This window comes from Dendroctonus ponderosae, unplaced genomic scaffold, assembly GCF_020466585.1.
Source record: "Dendroctonus ponderosae isolate FM_Combo_2020 unplaced genomic scaffold, Dpon_F_20191213v2 Dpon_F_20191213_96, whole genome shotgun sequence".
NCBI classification, from domain to species: domain Eukaryota; kingdom Metazoa; phylum Arthropoda; class Insecta; order Coleoptera; family Curculionidae; genus Dendroctonus; species Dendroctonus ponderosae.
The window spans coordinates 586-17,505 of NW_026019182.1; the positions used below are offsets into that span (position 1 = coordinate 586).

The 16,920-nt window shown below is 41.3% G+C and overlaps 1 protein-coding gene across 5 annotated transcripts; it reads right to left on the bottom strand.

Moving 5' to 3' along the window:
• Positions 1 to 551: 551 nt before the first annotated feature.
• Positions 552 to 16,692, bottom strand: LOC109543563. 5 transcript variants are annotated; one of them, XM_048670042.1, is made up of 21 exons: positions 16,365 to 16,692; positions 13,419 to 13,700; positions 12,940 to 13,238; positions 10,573 to 10,770; positions 10,298 to 10,514; positions 9,124 to 9,269; positions 8,945 to 9,064; positions 8,632 to 8,862; positions 6,863 to 7,045; positions 6,678 to 6,808; positions 6,432 to 6,619; positions 6,091 to 6,344; positions 5,910 to 6,034; positions 5,731 to 5,848; positions 5,576 to 5,669; positions 3,482 to 3,760; positions 2,026 to 2,194; positions 1,775 to 1,963; positions 1,348 to 1,671; positions 1,082 to 1,287; positions 552 to 824 (listed from the first exon to the last, which is right to left on the bottom strand). In XM_048670042.1, exons 2-21 carry the CDS (start codon positions 13,690 to 13,692, stop codon positions 592 to 594), a joined length of 3,978 nt encoding a protein of 1,325 aa, XP_048525999.1. In that variant the 5' UTR covers positions 13,693 to 13,700; positions 16,365 to 16,692; the 3' UTR covers positions 552 to 591. The 5 variants fall into 5 exon arrangements, with proteins under 5 accessions (XP_048525999.1, XP_048525997.1, XP_048525998.1 ...); XM_048670040.1 differs by lacking the exon at positions 16,365 to 16,692 and adding an exon at positions 13,940 to 14,071; XM_048670041.1 differs by lacking the exon at positions 16,365 to 16,692 and adding an exon at positions 13,940 to 14,068 and having other exon boundaries at positions 6,869 to 7,045.
• Positions 16,693 to 16,920: the final 228 nt, after the last annotated feature.

A 16,920-nucleotide genomic window follows, 5' to 3' on the forward strand; every position in this document is an offset into this window, starting at 1 on the left:
GTTAATTATTTCATTTTTGTTTTGTGCTTTGAGTTCTTGCTTCCTGCCTGCTACACATTTTTTATCTTCTTTTTAAGTTTTACGGCAACAAAACGAGAACATACAAACAGTTATATCGTTAAATTCAGAAAAAAATAAGGATTTTAAAAGGCCCACAGCCAACTATGACTACCATTTAAAAACACATAAGTTTATATTTTATCTCGTAAATCAAGTTGACTATGACAACGAGTGCTAGTTTATTGAATTCAACGCAAAAAATTCTACCAGACAATTTTAACTTTTTTTCTAATTTAAGCAGTTTACGAATTATATGATAATTAAGTGTTGATTTCTTGCCTTTTCAGGATATTTCAGGAACCAAGTCGGGTACCTAAATTTTGAAAACGGCAATGAAAAGGCAATCTAATTCTGCCCATTTAACGGATTCTCTATCTTTAAAAATGTAGAAGTTACCCATACAAAGACTGTCTGGTCACCGTCTCAAACCCGCTAAACTTGATACCAGTATCCATAAACCAGAAACGCTAACGATAAATATGATTCCTTACCAACACTCAGCAACTGTCCAGCAACGTGTTTTGATTGAGGTCAGGCACAGTCGCCATTGCTTGTCGCTTCGCTCGTGCAGTTCATCGCTCTGGACTGCGCCCCTTGTCCGGCCAAATTCACAGGCGTTCTCCGTTCACTCACACCTGAATTCCCTCCTTCCCTCGACGTGGGAGGAGGAGTGGCTTTGGGCGTCGGGGGCGGTGTCGGCTTCGGTGTTGGCGGCTTCACTAAATGACTAGATGGTTTATCCATTACTTGACCTAACGAGTGACCTGCAAAAAGAGGTTTTACCTCGATCATTCATTGCAATTCACATAGTGAACTGTAACAACTACAACCAGAATTATTGATTATGCAATAATGAAAATTAAAGGCCGAGACCTAAGAGTATTTTGGATCTAGTAAGGAAAAATTGTCCCTCCGATAGTCGAAAAATTCAAACACCTACAAAGTAGAAACAACTCAGTTGAGGTGGAACAGGCACAATTTAGCAATTTTGAGCATATGTAACTGTTTGATCGGGACTCACCTGGTGTCGGGTGATGGTTATTCACATGGACCTGACTGACCAGACTAGAACTGTGCGCTGGCGGAGGCTGTACATTGTTGGTTAAATTGATAAGCGGCCCCGAGGGTTGAATGATCGTAGGAGACTGTCTGGGGGGCGCCGATAGGTTGAGCGTCGAATATGCCCCAGGAGCCATCGGCGAATGTCTTTGGAGTGAAGGAGACGCTCTACGAGATTAAACCAATGCAAATCGTCAGAACGTATTGTTGGTATGTACAGCAATTTACCTGGTTACTTGTGCGTAACCCTGCGGGGGCGCCGCGAGGTATCCGGGAACACCAAGCGGCGAATGTCGAGCGCCAGTTGGCGCTAATCCGAGAGTGGGCGGTAGCATTCCTGCAGCTGCCGACGGGTGCATGACTGGCATACCCATTAGATGGGGCGCGGCTAGTGGAGAAACCCTTCGGGCAGCATCAGCGGCTGCTTTTTCCCGAACTAGTCGGTCTTTTTCTCTTTCGCGTTCCATCAGCTCTCGCTCGAGTTCCGCATCTTTGGAACGAGCTGCTGCGGCGGCCGCCAGACGGTGACGATGTTCTTCCTCCAATTTCAACCTGACAAAATATTCAATAGTTTATCTCAAGCGACTTGAATTGAGCTCAACACTTTGGCCTTTTTGGACGTTTCGCTAGCATCTTCACCACAATTGAATTTTACCTTTCGTGCATATAAAGCGGCATGGAGGACGCTGGTAGTCCCAAGTATGGCAAATAGTGATGCGGGATTGGCCACGACGGTCTCAACATTCTCTCGTAATAAAGCTGTTCTTCCATCAGCGGAATGGGATAATGCGAGTAAGGAGTCGGGTAGGCGGCCATCTCTAAACCAACTGGCACTTGAGGTATTCTAGAGAACATGGATTATATTCAGCAAAAACTCGGTTTACTGTAGTAACGCTGTTGGTCTACCTGTGGTCTTCAGGTCTGTAGGGTTGAAAGCCACTGCGACCTAAATCCGCCAGCGCCGAAGGGTAGCGCTCAGCAGCGGCCGGATGGGCTGAAAGTCGCACATCTATTGCCGTTCTTGTTGATGGATATGTGGGTACTTCAGATTTTGACTTCTCGGGTATCGGTGCCCCTAAAACAAACGAGTATACATTGAGAGAGTTTCTCCATAAGTATGAAATGTGCAACGTTGTGACCTATCGAAAGTACTGAGGTCTGAGTAAGCAAGAAGTTCAATAGCGCCCCATACACGAGCGAAATATCTGTCATATCTGATACGTGGCGAGCCAAATTCGAAGAAATATCGGTACGTTACTGGTTAACCACGAGCCAGATAATACTCGAACGAATTTCGTACAAAATAAATCTGCAGATCTGGACTTGCGGACAAAATTTCGCCGTTAGTGGGTACGGGCGAATACTAGTAACAGATATTATTGCCGCCTAAGCAGTCATGCTATTGCCATACTTCCGCGGCTTAAAGAAAAAAGAGGTAATGATGGAAAATTTGGCGATAGAAATCTTGGAAGATGATGATGAGATAGTAGCTAATGTCACAGGAGAAAATCACTACTTCGATTACGAAGAAGAAGCTCGTCAGAAAATACCCAGTAAATAGGCGGTCGATTAATTTAATTTGTGCCTACGTTGAGCCGAAGAAAATGAATTGCCACTGTATGAAGTGATTCTTCGTATTTGAATTATAGATATGTTATGTTGTATCGTTTGTTTGTTTTTCTATAATTATGTATATAATTGTTTTAATAACATGTTTATAAAAAAATCCCAGCGTGCATTCGATTTCTATTTTTTATGCCGCATTTTTCCTTATGGCTGCTAACGCCCTTCCAGTCTATAATCTCTAGTCTACCCACTTTCTTCTCACTTTTTTTGCGTAGATTTTCTGAAACCACTATGACGCCAGCACAAGCAATAGCTATCCGTTTCTTGCTTCGCATTTTAAACACTTAGTTTAACTAATCTGCCTCTGCCACGACCAGATCTTTTATTTCACTTGAAATACCACGCGCCAGATCAAGTCTGTCTGAAACGTAAGATTTCACTCCACTAACGGACAGATCTGATACCTCCAATGCCACTGGAAGAATCGGCACTCGTGCTTGGTATGTTAATTAGTGGACAGGAAAAGGTTTAATTCGTCCGATCTGGATCTGTCGAATCAAATCTCTACGTATCTGAACTGTACGGATAATCTGCGCGTGTATGGGGCGCTAATCAAAGACAATGGATGGACATTATTAATAACAATTGGTCTTTCTGCCCTTTCATTGCCATGCAGACCTTTCCGGTCTATGCATGCATAATTACTGCACAACTAAACCCAGGCATGTAAAAACATTGAGTTGGGATAAAAAGCTCATTTTCAATGAGTACAAACATCAATTTCATCGGCACTCACCACTCTCCCTCGATCTGTGAGCAGCCGGCGGTTCCGCAACAGATTCGGCGCCAGGTACGTTCTGTTGGGCGAGGTTCCGCAGGGCGGCAGCAAACGAATGGCTGTATTGGCTGTTGGAGGAACCAGGGCCAGGTCCTGGCACAGTATGGCCAGTGGTGGATGAGCGCGGTTTCGGATTGGTCATTCCAGAGCAAGCGCCGCTCACTGGCACATTTGCTATGCTGCCATTGGTCGCACTCGGAACGGTGGGAGGTAGTTTGTTTGGGCTGTTAGGTACTCCTTTAATGGAAAAATATCTCTTACTTGCAGTGCAGTATTCTATGCCGGCATAAGTCTCTTGAGTATTTCAGTTTTCAAGAATTTAAACAAAGAAAAGTCAAATAGCCACTACGGGGATCAAATAAACACCGCAAACTCTCCCCCCTTTGGCATTAGACAAAATAGGTTAAATCGGCAGTACTCTTTCAAAGTCGCCAAATCTAATAAGTTGATTAAAACGCGACGTTTCTGGAGTGGCTTGGACTTAAGGGTTGTGAACTGTCGACCCTCGTCACACCCTCCTCTGTCTGAGGTCAGTCGGGCAATTTATCTTTCAGTCACTACGAGAAGGCGAAACTCATTGAGACAAGAAATATATGTTAGTATTAACTCTGATCTCGCAAAAAAAAATAATTTTTTGGAGAAATTTGGCCATCAATCTTCAGTACAGGAGTCGGACATTTTTTCTCAAAAAAAGTTGGGTCAAATCATCCTCTGTTGAACCAAAAAATGTCGCACATGAGCTCCCGGGACACCCTGTATATCGAACACCATTACATGTATACAGGGTGTAAGTAACATGTTGTGATTTTTCCATACCTGCCTCAGATTAATCACAAATTGACCTTATAAAGTTCTTTTGATGAAATAAACAAGGAGCGCATAAAAACGAGTGTGCCATTAAACGGTGACAACAGCAAAATAAAGTCAAAACCTACAAAATAATTGTGGAAAATGAGCCCCCGCTTCAAAACCATAAAATCTTCTGACACCCTGTAGAGCGTAATCGAAGCATTTTTAACCCCATGTTCATATTAACTTTCGCTCATAAAACCGACTGAGGAATACGCCCTTGAAATTTGTCTCGTCAATTAGGACACGACACCCTGTATAATATACCCACTCGGTACATAAGAAAATGGGGGAAAACTGCCTCGGCGTTTTTATCGACTCGGGAATGTAAAAGCCACTTTTTATTACCTTCCACCCCATAATAGTAGGGATAAGAATAGGGGCTGCAATAGGGATACTTCAAGTCGAGTTTGAAATCCATATTCCGGGCCTTCTCTCTCTCGCACTACACTCCGCACGGCTCTTTTCAATCCACTTGCCAATTATTCTGGCTTTTAACCACAGTGATATTCTTATTTAACAGGAAAATGTCTATTCTTGCCTTTTACACCCTTAGCTAGTGCCTACTGCCCAGACGACCGGTCGATAAATAATTAAAAACTATTAATTAAAATGCAATAAACCCCCTTTGCAGTGATCAATTCCGCAAATCAACGCACTGTTTACTGTTAATTCGAATAATGATCGCACACTGATGCAACAGTAATTTTTCGCAAAAATTGCCGGAACAAACGTGGAGAACCGGGATAAAACACCGACACTGTCGACTGATTCTCGTAACAAAAAGATCGGTATGGGGCGTATGACGGCGCAAAATGCGGTCACGGGTCCGGGATGCGCTTATTGACGGGTGTTCGTTCTAAAAGACTTCATTTCCATAGTGGAGCGAACTCCATGCGGCGTTGAGGGAATGGGAGAGAACCGAATAAATAGCCAGGCTTGGGGACGTCAACATCCGGCTAATTTCACTATTTAGCCGAACTTTTACGTTCGCGTTCAAACTGTACGAGTTTAAACCAAAACATTTTCAAAGCGATTATTCCGAGTTAATGTATTTTTGTATCTCAATAGAAAGTTCTCGCTTAAAACATACGAGCATTTCATAACAGTTAAATTTTTTCACTGTATCGTCATTCATAAAATATAAAATTATAACATTTAATTTACACTTTTCAACTCATCGAAAATATTTGCATGACTTACCTGAGTTTTGTTCAGTCTTTGAATTCATCTTTCTCTCCATAATTTTTGGTGAATGGTTCTTTCTGGTGGGTTTGGCTAGGAACGTTGGGGGTGCCTGTGAAACCAAGCCAAAAACCCAAGTTGAGCCGCCAACGCAGTAAAAAAGTGCGACTTACTACTTTATCACTTCGTTGTCCGCTCGGTAAACGGGCAATGCCGGCCTCGGGACTATCCTCTGGGGGCGGGGGTTGTGTTATCCAATTATATTGCCGCTTGTCTAAAGGTAAGCCCCATCTAAAAAAGTGACCCAATAACAAGTTTCGATTGGTGTTACTCAGCCGATTATCTCAGGCACCTTTCATATTCCAATGACTGGGTTCTCAGCGTCTCGTAGCAGTCCAAACATACAACTGAATAGTCGCCGTTTTCCAACAGCAGTGAGTTGTCAGGCTGCGGGTGGAATCTCAAAAACGGAAAATCCTGCAAAGAATCAGGAAAATTTGTTCTGCAATTTCGCTGCCACCCATCAATCTTACCTTAATAAGTAACGCGCGCACTCGTTTCCGGTAAGTGGTAATTCCGCAGACATAACAGCAGTAGTCGTGAGTGTTGTATTCGCGAGCGTCTGCGGGCGGTACTCGATTGCCTTGAGACTCGTACCTACGCCACTGATGAACTAAGCTATGGTAACAGAACGTACAAACCAGCGCACTGCCATCGTCTCTAAGCTGCTCAGCGCTGGGCGGACTTTTGTGGCGCAGCAGGACCGGAAAATAGGGCGCATTTCTACCTACAATAAAATATCTAGATGACAAATTGAACCACCTCGAAGCGAAAACGGACAGAAAAAGTCGTTGCTTTCGTTTTGTTTACACACCTTGAGGTTTACTGTACACCACTCGAGCGAGGGTGAATTCCGAATGCAAACCACACAGAAAACAGTATATGCTGCTGCCACCTGAGGATGGTTGGCTGCAAACCGTTCTATCACTGTTCGTGCTGGGGGGTGTGGGGATGCCTCGATCACCGTTCATCAGCGTCGTATCTGGCAAAGGTACATCATATCTGAAGATCAACAGCATTTGATTCTCAACATTCGCACGCAGCAACAATGGGAATTTACCTTCGCCGCTCTAAAGGCACCCGATCGGTTTCGAAAGTCTCCCATTGCTGCGCCAAATGGTTCACGCATCTCGTACAGCTCAGAACCCGTCCATGCGAATCCATGCAACTGTTCTCCAACGTTCGTCCGATCTGGAAATTCAATTGGCATCAATTGAAGCATTCCGGAATGACCGTAAAACATACGCAAACCTTCGACAGGCAAGGAAAGTGCATAGCATGCGAGTTCATGCCCTCCGCCGAAGTACTGATCCATTCCATCTGATCTAAAGTATAGAGGCCTGCGCAAATATAGCAGCGGTAACTTTGCGACCCCGAATGTCCATTGATGTCCACCAAGGGTGAAGTGGTCCTGGCAGCCAACGCCGCCTGAAAATCGAAAATTTCGGGTTGCTTTACCTTCACTAACCTAGATTTAAGTAAAACAGAGCGCGCTGAGGCGCAAGGAAAACTAGAACGGGTCGATGCTGTAATCAATAAGGCCACTGAATGTTTACAACGAAGTGCGGATTATTAACGAATTGATCTTTGATATTCGACGTCACCGATTTCGCTACTCAAAACGCACAGACTATAACTTTATASCATAATTTTCCTTAATTACAGTATTCGAAAATCAGCTGTTTCATTTGAAAACATCGTATATTTTATTTTGGCTGTTTACCAGCTKTTGGCTTTAACGCTGTGGAAGTTATTCGGCTTCGCAATGGTGGAGTTCGAATTTGATAACGAAATTTGAACAAACGCGGTTTTTTTCTCGTTCTTAATTTATACCGCTGCAGGCCTAAAAAAATCATCGGCAATTTTAAAACACTTGTTTTTTTTTYCGATTTAMATTCCGTTACTAAATTCCAACTCAAACAAGTATTTTGATTTAWTATCCTGACTGCGTGTAATTATTGTTATTATATTTTTTTCTTTCCTGTTACTATCAGATTCATTTGAAAACATTACTTGTGAACATTAATTGTGAAATAAAAATGTTCATATCGCTAGTTCATTTTGACTGAAACACAGGAAAGGAAAAATATCAAACAAGTATATTGTTTATCGCTTACATTAGCACTGATCCATCTGGCACATGTGCTTTTGCTAAGTGATCAAAAACCGAAAAAGTAAAGTTTTCAAATGAATCTGATAGCAACAGGTATAAAGAAAGGAACTGCTTTGACGAAATGCGGGGAAAATAACCCAACACGAAATGCAAGCGTGATACAATAAAGACTGAAAAATGTGGCAAATAATCAAATAACATTGCATCAACGTGATTTGCGAGTAGATGATTTCAACAATAATGAATGCATAGTAACTAGGAGTAATGCAAATACAGTAAACACAAAGTAGCATTTGAAGTGTCTTAAACGGGCTTCAGTTCCAAAAGATATTGTAGAACAAACAAAAATGCCATTTTAGAATGAGATGCGAGCGTTTCCTATAACCTCTGTTAAGTAAAACAATCAGTTCCAGCCCACAAACCACGATCAATCGACCCAGACAATGAATTGCTGCTATTGCCTTACCTTGACCATTATTCGTCGAACTTTAGTCATAATTTGTCAAATGAAAATATCAATAATAATAATAATATTAAAAGTTCAACTCCACAGCGTCTCTCAGCACATCTAAAATAAGTCTGATGGTACGATGTTGAACGCAAATTGTTAAAATAAATGCGGCTTTCGCGATGTCTCGTCTCAACACTAACCGAAAACACGCATTAACAATTATCTGTGCAACTGGGAAAAAAGATGCAGGTCAAAGAGCCCGATGATATGTCGAAATTTTGGAACTAAATCCATTTAAACACATACAGTTGCTTAGATTAGTGGTATCGAACAAACCAAACGCCCAAAACATGCGCCAAGAAAATCACGTTTCACCGTGCTGAATTCAGCAAACGGACACACTGAGTGGGATAATTGAACTTTATATCGGGTTGTGCCACCTGAGCCTACCTTTGAACTTTTGCTATCAGCTAGTGCAGCTCGTTTCTTCGTTGTGACGATGGAGGCTTGATTAATGTCATACGGTTTGTACCGAATATCCGAACCGGCAGAATTTGCGGGACTTTTAACAGTGCTGGGTCGGGACGAAGTCGTATTCACATAGTGAACTTCCGTCATGCTCACGTGATTGCTGTTTGTTGTCAGCTGAGAATTTTGAGTCGAAGGATCTGCACCAAAAACCTTAAAAAAAACAACAGGAAACTAGAGAATTTATCCCCCATGTACAATTAACAACTAAATATAATAAAGCTCCGTTATTTACCTGATGCTTTTGCGGAATGCTCTTGTAACATATCGAACACACTTGGACCATCCCTTGAGGAGAAACCGGACTGGCTCCAAGTGGGGCTTTCAGAGTCTGGATAAATGGAAAATATGGTTCCTGGAATTTAAAAAAATATATTAATCAACAAAAGGATCCGGGCTTGCAGCGGGATTTACCTTCTCGTTATTCGGGCAACTATACAACAGTCTGATGCTAGAAGAAGGGTACTCTAAGGTACAAGTGTAACATATGAAGGTGGTTGCATCTAGGGCAGCTCCTTGCCGTTTTCGTAGAGTGTATTTACGCTCTATGTGTGGAACACCTGGGGAAGAAAACATTGTCAGCATCATATTACTTGGAGGAATCCAGTTACAGTGTGAGTTTTCCGGTTTCTGCACTTTGAAGATCTGCAAAGATCATTGCTTACTTCGTGAAAAATCAGCGCTGACACTAAACATTCAAGTTCATTTCGAGAAAAAATAACAAGTAAATGAAGTAAAATAAATAGTCAAGCTATCGACCAACATGTCTCTCGAGAAAGTACACAATGTTGATTAGAGAACGTTAATTACGGCGATCCGTGATAAGGATAAAGAAATCCGGACATATCCAGTTCAGTAGCATTATGTAGTTGTGTCGTCCGCATTGCAATTACGTAAACCAACGCTACATCACTTGGAAAGAGTGGACTTATCTAACGAGCCGAATAACTGGCCAGATAATTAAATTATTGGGGTAAATAAGGGTTTTTAATAAATATGAGAACATGATTTCAAGTTCATGCAGACTTCGTTTAGGGAAGAATGCCATGGACAATTGTTGTTTTGATATTGCATTGTAATTAAACATTTGTTCGAACGGCAAAGGTAAAAAGTTGGAACGCAGCAATGCAGAGCCTTGTGCGTGCCGCTCTCATAGAATCTGTACAAATCAATTAAAATCCTACTTATGCCATTTGTTGGCCAAAAGTAAGCAATATGTAGTGAAGAATGAGTCCACAAGTTGATTGAATTATATCATTGCTAAACATGTGACATTGATGATGACTGATGACCGATTGATTGCGCTCTTTTCTTACTTGATAATGAGACGAAAAATCCAGATTTTGGCAGTTTTCAACGCTCTCCTGATCGAAGTGTTACAATTTTGTTGAATGCATAGGTGCACATCTCGGTGCTTTAGTCCAGAACAATATAGTGTTGAAAAATAACTTTTTCTCGTGTTTTCTGATTCAAAACATTGGGATACAGAAGGCAAGAGGCCAAACAGGGGTTTCACTGCACTGATTTTCTGGCTTACTATAATGCAAAAATGACCCAGCTAAGATCAATTTCAGTTATTTTGACTCACCCTGGCCCTGAAACGTGATCCACTGCTTCAGCAAATGTTGCTGACAATCCACACAGGCCTGGACTCGGCCCAAAGAGTCAATGGGTCGACTTCTGCTCGGCCTTGGATGCTCGATCAGACTGGGAAAAAATGGCTGCATAGCAGAGTCGGCTACTTGTTTGGAGGCGATAAAATCGAGACTTCCTCGCTTGAATTCATCGCCACAAACGTAACAGACCTGAATAAGATACGGAAGGTTTATTCGCAAATATTGAATTGACCATTTGCTTACTCACCTCCGTTACTGAGTTTTTATCTGGCATGCTAAGATCCAAAATGTCGGTACCAGTTGAGGAGTTTGAGTTCTGGTTGTACAATATGGGTGGGACTGAGACGGATTGCACTGGTGCTGATACAGACTGTTGCGATGAATGAGTGAGATCCAACGCGCCTTCTGGTACCATTTCGTCTCGATCCAATCCGGTCGACGCAACCTGAAAGAAAAACGGTAGTTTTTGAAGGCAATTGAGGCTTTCTCGGGCAAAAATACAAAAACTCTAATAGGAAAGTCTGCGCTATTCGCATGAGATGCATCACTTTTATTGCTCGTTATCAGTCAACAGTCAACAAAACCATTCACCGGCTCTAACTGGATGTTTCCTGCTACACTTTTGACATGCCATTTAGAGAATTTGTTTATTTAATACCGTGTATGGGCTTTTTATCGAGCCCCAAGATTAAAGGTTGTGCCGGACCATTAACTCAGTCGACCGGTCCCAGTTATATTCCATGCTGTTTTGCAACATTCGGTTTATCATTGTTTATAAACAGGGTCTGGATAAGTGATGGCTTATTTATAGTAAAACCCCACATTTTCTTGATTATGCAAACGTTTAAAAAATTTATTCACTAATCGGAAACGTGTTTTTTTCACCATTTTTGTGCTTGTTATCCACTGCGAAGCCAACATTGCCGTAACTTTAAAAAGTAATCGTGTGATTAATCGTTAAGCTTAAATACTCTAATAAAGGCACACATTTGAACTTCCAGCTAATACAATCCGACTCTTTTATTATTTTATCGCAATTGTATAATAAACAACTGCTTACGATTCTGCCCCTCGTCCTAGTGGCTTAATCGATGAATCACTGAATAGTTAACAATTCTAATTCCAAATATTAAATTGAACTTCAAACCACGCGTCTGCTAGAACCGCATCAATCAAAGCAATCAACGAAATGCCTCTCCTGGAGTCATTTTTTCAACACCTCAAATCCACTATTGGTACCCAAGTGTCTATTGCGTACTCACCTTAACACTTGCCGCAACTATTCAGCGAATGGGAATTTCAATTGCAAATTCGACAAGGTGTTTTGCCTGAAATAACTACCGATGTTTTGACTGGTCTCGATATAGTCAATCGAAAACAGCTACCTACACTTTTTTTAGTTTCAATTAGCGGACAAGTGGTTTGAAACCGAGTGTGCAATTAAAACTATCGCTAACTTACGCCGCTTATCGGTAGCATGGTAATCCTGGCTGTTTTCGGTGCCATCACATGAAACCTGTTTTTACTCACACGAAAATCCGCCGATAACTGCACAAACGACACACCCCCAAAATATTGCGAGATCTTCTACACATGACCTACTCTCTCCTACGCGGTTTAGACGACTTCGTTAGCGAAAAGCGCCCGAAAAACCGTTTCAAAACGCACAATTTTATCGTTGCTGAACGTTTCCTTGAGCTCGGCATTTTAACACTGTTTCACCGTGATAGTAGAAAGAGGTGTGACACTTTTAAGGAACTAAAACAAATCGATGCGTTCGCAAATTCAAAAAGCCCCAAGGTAGTAAGATGAAGATGCTGCCTACCCAATTTCACCGGTTTCCCTTGATGATTTGATAGAAAAACACGGCTTTTGCGCGAATATAAGCATTTTTGTATAACTGAATGCAATTCCAAAACAGGTTTTGTGTTAATGGAAAAATCCACTAGATCCACAGCCTTGAACGTTATTGCTTGATTTCTTTTCAATCCATCTAAGTATTACATGACGCAATTGAATTTTTCCAAAGTACCTATCGTGAGTTAAAAGGAAAGGACCAACTTTAGGGATTTTCCTGCCCATCTTGGCAACATGACAATGCGTACCTGATCGCAGTACCGTACGACTGAGTGACGTCAGCAAGTCCACCAAGAGTGCGTATTCCCAATAAAAGATAGAGAAATCGCGTTTCCTTTTAGCTATCGCCTAACGCTTCCCTTTTGCTTGACACGTCGTTGAAAACTAGTCTCGATCGTGTCAGGCGGTCGCTTACGCTACTCGGTTAAGATAAATGAAAGTGCGTCTCAGTAACTTCAATCGCGCAACGATATTACAATGAACGAGTAACTGAACTCACCTAAAGCTAACCGATGAAAGCAACTCTGCTAGCTTTTTTATTTCCAACCGTTCTGACTAAGTGACTTGTTTAGGGTTCTATTTATACGCCACTTTTCATATTTTTAGACTTCAACCGTCAGAACATGCTGTTTTTCGAAAATCGATGTAAAACATTATCGCACATTTGAACGGTCGCCGGTACTTACATTTCACGCTTTCTTCGACAAAACGGAGGCATTTTGAGCGCGAGCATAAACTTATATAGAAACAGGCTTACCGGAGCTGAAACTGGTCTAGGAGACACTCGGATCCTAGTGGAGTCTTCGCGGCCGACAGTCTTGGAGGTTTGGGAGGCAACCGGAACAATGCCCCCTTCCGTATTCAATCCGAGCATTTGAGCCGCGTACTCTCCCTGCATGTTCATATCCGCGCCTGTATAAGGGCCATTATCCACCCGTTTCAGCCAATAGAGCCGCTCCGAATGAGGCTTGGCTGTCTGTTCATATTGGTCCCATTGTTGCATGAGCAGTTGATAGCACAGGCTACAAGCCGCGTAGATGGACGGGTCCGATTTACCTGGAAAAAAAAGCCTTATAAGATGTTTGCCCGAACCATCAGCATTTTACCATACAGAGTTAAAGAGCATGTTAGAATAATGTCCCTGCATGACAAAAATTACCTAAACCGCATCGCTTCAGAGGGTTGAATTTGATTTTTTTCTCTAGTAGTACACATTAAGATGGTCTTCCAACTTACCCCAGAATTTTGGATAGCCTTTAGGAGGCTCGTGACTATCCAAAAATGGAAAGTACGGATCGCGAGTCGATCGGTCCGATCTAGGTTTGGAGCTCAGAGGGTACGACCTGGGGTGGCCCCTGTTGCCACAAACAAAGCAGATCTCCAAAGGCGGAGGCTCCGCCGATTTCACTCCACTAGGTGCGGCCGTTTCCACATTTTGAATGGTCATCGGTGACTCTCTTTGCTTCGTTTGTGTCGTTAATTGATGAGGAGGTTTCTCCATAGTCTGCATTTTACAGTCTGGAACAAATAAGAAAAAAATTGCATATAATACTTCAGATCATAAGAAGTTACTAGTGCCCTCCCAGGCAAAAAATTTAGTGCAATTGTGCTGACGTTCTCTGCCTTTTTGCTTTCGCTCCGTTTGTAATTAATAAATTGCTGCATTCCCGATATACAAATTGATCGGATCGTTACGAAAAAAATAGCTTCATGAAAAACCCTAAAGAGCCTTAAAATCGAAACACCTTAATACCTACATAAATACCGCAATATTTGCATTCTGAAACTTTAAATACTCGCATTAGTACCGTCCAACATTGTAAACCTAGACCTCCAAGGAACAATGAACAACGTCAACAAAACAACAGTCTGAGCAAATCCCTTAATGTTCCGAGTCTCGGAAATTTCCCATTATATGTAAGTACACAAAAAGATTAAAATCGATTTAAGCCCACCGCATGATCTCTCAAAGTTCAAGATTGAAATGTGAATAAAGAAAGTGCTGGCTTTCGAAAGGCACCTCCGGAGGCCGCCTGAAAGACAGAATGAAAGCGAAATTTTCCAACCAGATATCGGTATTATGTACAAATCAATTTGTTTGTATTAAAATGGCAACTGATAACCTTTAAGGCCGGAGACCTCGATCTTTACCACTTGCCACTGGCCCATAAATAATATTTCCATAAATTTGTAAACAAAAATGCTCCTGTATAAAAATAGTACTATCTAAATTTACAATTTCCAACCTACTAAATTATCGTTCAACATCCAACAGTGTTGCTTTCAATCAACATTTAAGTGTGAACCAATTGCAACTTTAACAGGTGATGCCATCAAAAATTACTTGCGGATATCGCTAATGCCCCGAAGAATCCACACATAAACTTTACAGCTGCCTGCTGGTTTTTACGAAACAGTTTTCAGTATTAAAACACACTTTTTACATTAAAAGCAATTTGAAAGCTCGAAATTTTGCATTTATCAATGCTATCGATCTAACTGCTGCTTTCCGAATTTTCAACCAGCTTAACCTGTGCTCTTTGCCAACAACACAACATCCTTAATCCAAACTATAAGTCTCATAAACACGGGGAAACTTTGAAAATATAGCAACAGTCACCTTAGGTAGGTAAGTGCTGCGTTCCAAATATTCAATTTGAACGATCCTCAATTTTTTAGTACAAATTGATGCGCCTACAACCTTGAAGAAGATCAATCAAATGAATTAATCAAACGCGTTTGGTCAGTAGAGGTACTTAAATCAGTGAAATATCTAACTAAAAATAGCACTGATAGCGAACAAAGTTGCCTATCTCCAATCTAATTGATATTAAGATTCTCATTTAATACGAATGTGTTTGAACTTTTCCTTACCAAAATAGTTAGACGCGTCATGTTGAACAGAGCAACTAAGTACATATAACATTATTATAAGTTGATTTAAGGCGGCCTAGTACAAACAAAACTCTAGATATTAATAGGACGAATGTTGACCTTTGCTTGGTTGTATTGGTCGGAAATGATTACACCAGGTAGGTAAATTATCAAGAGTCTTATCAATAATTTATCCCAGCAAAAGAAAGTTGCCTTATTGCCACCAAATGGAGATAAACAACTGGTCTCGGCTGTTAGGGCGCGGGGAAATACCTAAGAGAACAGACTCATGGGAATTAATTGATTAAGGAGAAGAAACCATCGGTGGAGACTCCTTTCTAGTAACATTTTTTACTAGAATATGTTTTTTTTTCGCTGACCGAAACCCTTACATACTGGGTGATACATACTGTCCCCTTCTTCCCATTGGTTTCCACATCTAGTTTACTCCACCAAGAACGTAAACTTCAGGCATTACTTTTGAGTTTTGAAGAGCATATTGAAAAATCTAACCACAAATACGCTGTTATGTTGACATGTCCCAGTAACCCCTTAAAAGGATATATGCCAATGTTGAAGCAACCGGAGAAAACCCTTAAAGAAGTGGACGAGAATTTAAAAAAAATGTTCACGCTGGATGAAAAATGAAGTAAACACGTTAATTAAGTGGGAATTTGCAACCATATTAAAAATAACCTGCTGATAAAATAGGTAAGAGCAATTCGTCAACAAGTGGTAGTCAAGTGTAATCAAATACCTATCACCAACTGGGAATGGTCTTATTAGGGTCAACTGTTTCGAAGTAACAATTGTGTAAAGGGCTTCTTCAATCACCTTCTAATGGTGTTTCCTCTTTTCGCATAGTACCTACAAGTCGAAAATCGTTCCTGACCCAGTTGCCTACTAGTAGCAGTGCTTAAGACAACTCCAGGGCTGATAACCAGCCTTTTTTGTTAAGTTAATTGACGCCACTAAACTGTAGGGTTCTGTATGGTTTTGCTAAAGGAACAGGATACGATCGTCGTCTAGATGTAAAAGGCGAACAGCTGTTTTCAGGATTCAACGCCGGCAATGCGGGTACACTAAATTAGGACCGAAAAACTGGCTAATTAAACGAAAAGGTGGCAAGGTTAATGATGGCCTGATTGCGAAACGTCCCCATTTAGACTACCCGACTTGGTTAACAGCGAAATTTTCAGTTTTTATTTCGAAATAACCAGAGTGCGCCATAGACGACACGCAGTTGGGAAAGGATTCGTGATAAGGCGTGTTAAAACAACAAATTCCATGGATAGTTTAGGTACTTACGTTCCTCCGGCTTCCTCCCTCCTGGTGCCACTCAAACCACCCGCTTCCACTTAGCACTTTTATCAAAATACATACATAACTAGTAAAATCGTACTCCTATGTACAAGACACTAAGAACTAACATTGCACTTTGAGACCTATTAACGAAGCAGAAACCGCCCGAAAATACCACGCGCCCGTTTCGTTTAGACCTGAAATCAGTTCTACGCGTGAAAAACCGAAGAAAATGGAAAATTAAAGGGAAAACATTATTTCTGACCGTCGCTGATCATACTTGGTCATCGCGAACAGCCATCTTTAATTCATTTCCAACAATGCAATGCGCCAGTCCGTAAATACCAACACAACGAACTGAAATCCCAATATCCCCTAAACATTAATAAAACACCTCATTCATGTATAGGCAACTAAATGCGCCATACTGTTTTGCTGGTTGCTGCATTGTGGCGGGGTATTTTCTAGCGATGGGCACTATCGAATAGTGATGGGCATTATCGAATGATTTGGACAATCGAACTATGATGGGCACTATCCAATAATTACAAAATGAATAATT

Excerpts from the sequence above, each read along its gene's own strand:
- LOC109543563 (XM_048670040.1), bottom strand. The coding sequence starts at position 13,961 with ATGCAAATATTGCGGTATTTAT. Across the intron at positions 10,515-10,572 it reads ATAAAAACTCAGTAACGGAG|GTCTGTTACGTTTGTGGCGA; the intron begins GTGAGTAAGCAA and ends TATCTTATTCAG. Across the intron at positions 825-1,081 it reads TAACCATCACCCGACACCAG|GTCACTCGTTAGGTCAAGTA; the intron begins GTGAGTCCCGAT and ends CTCTTTTTGCAG.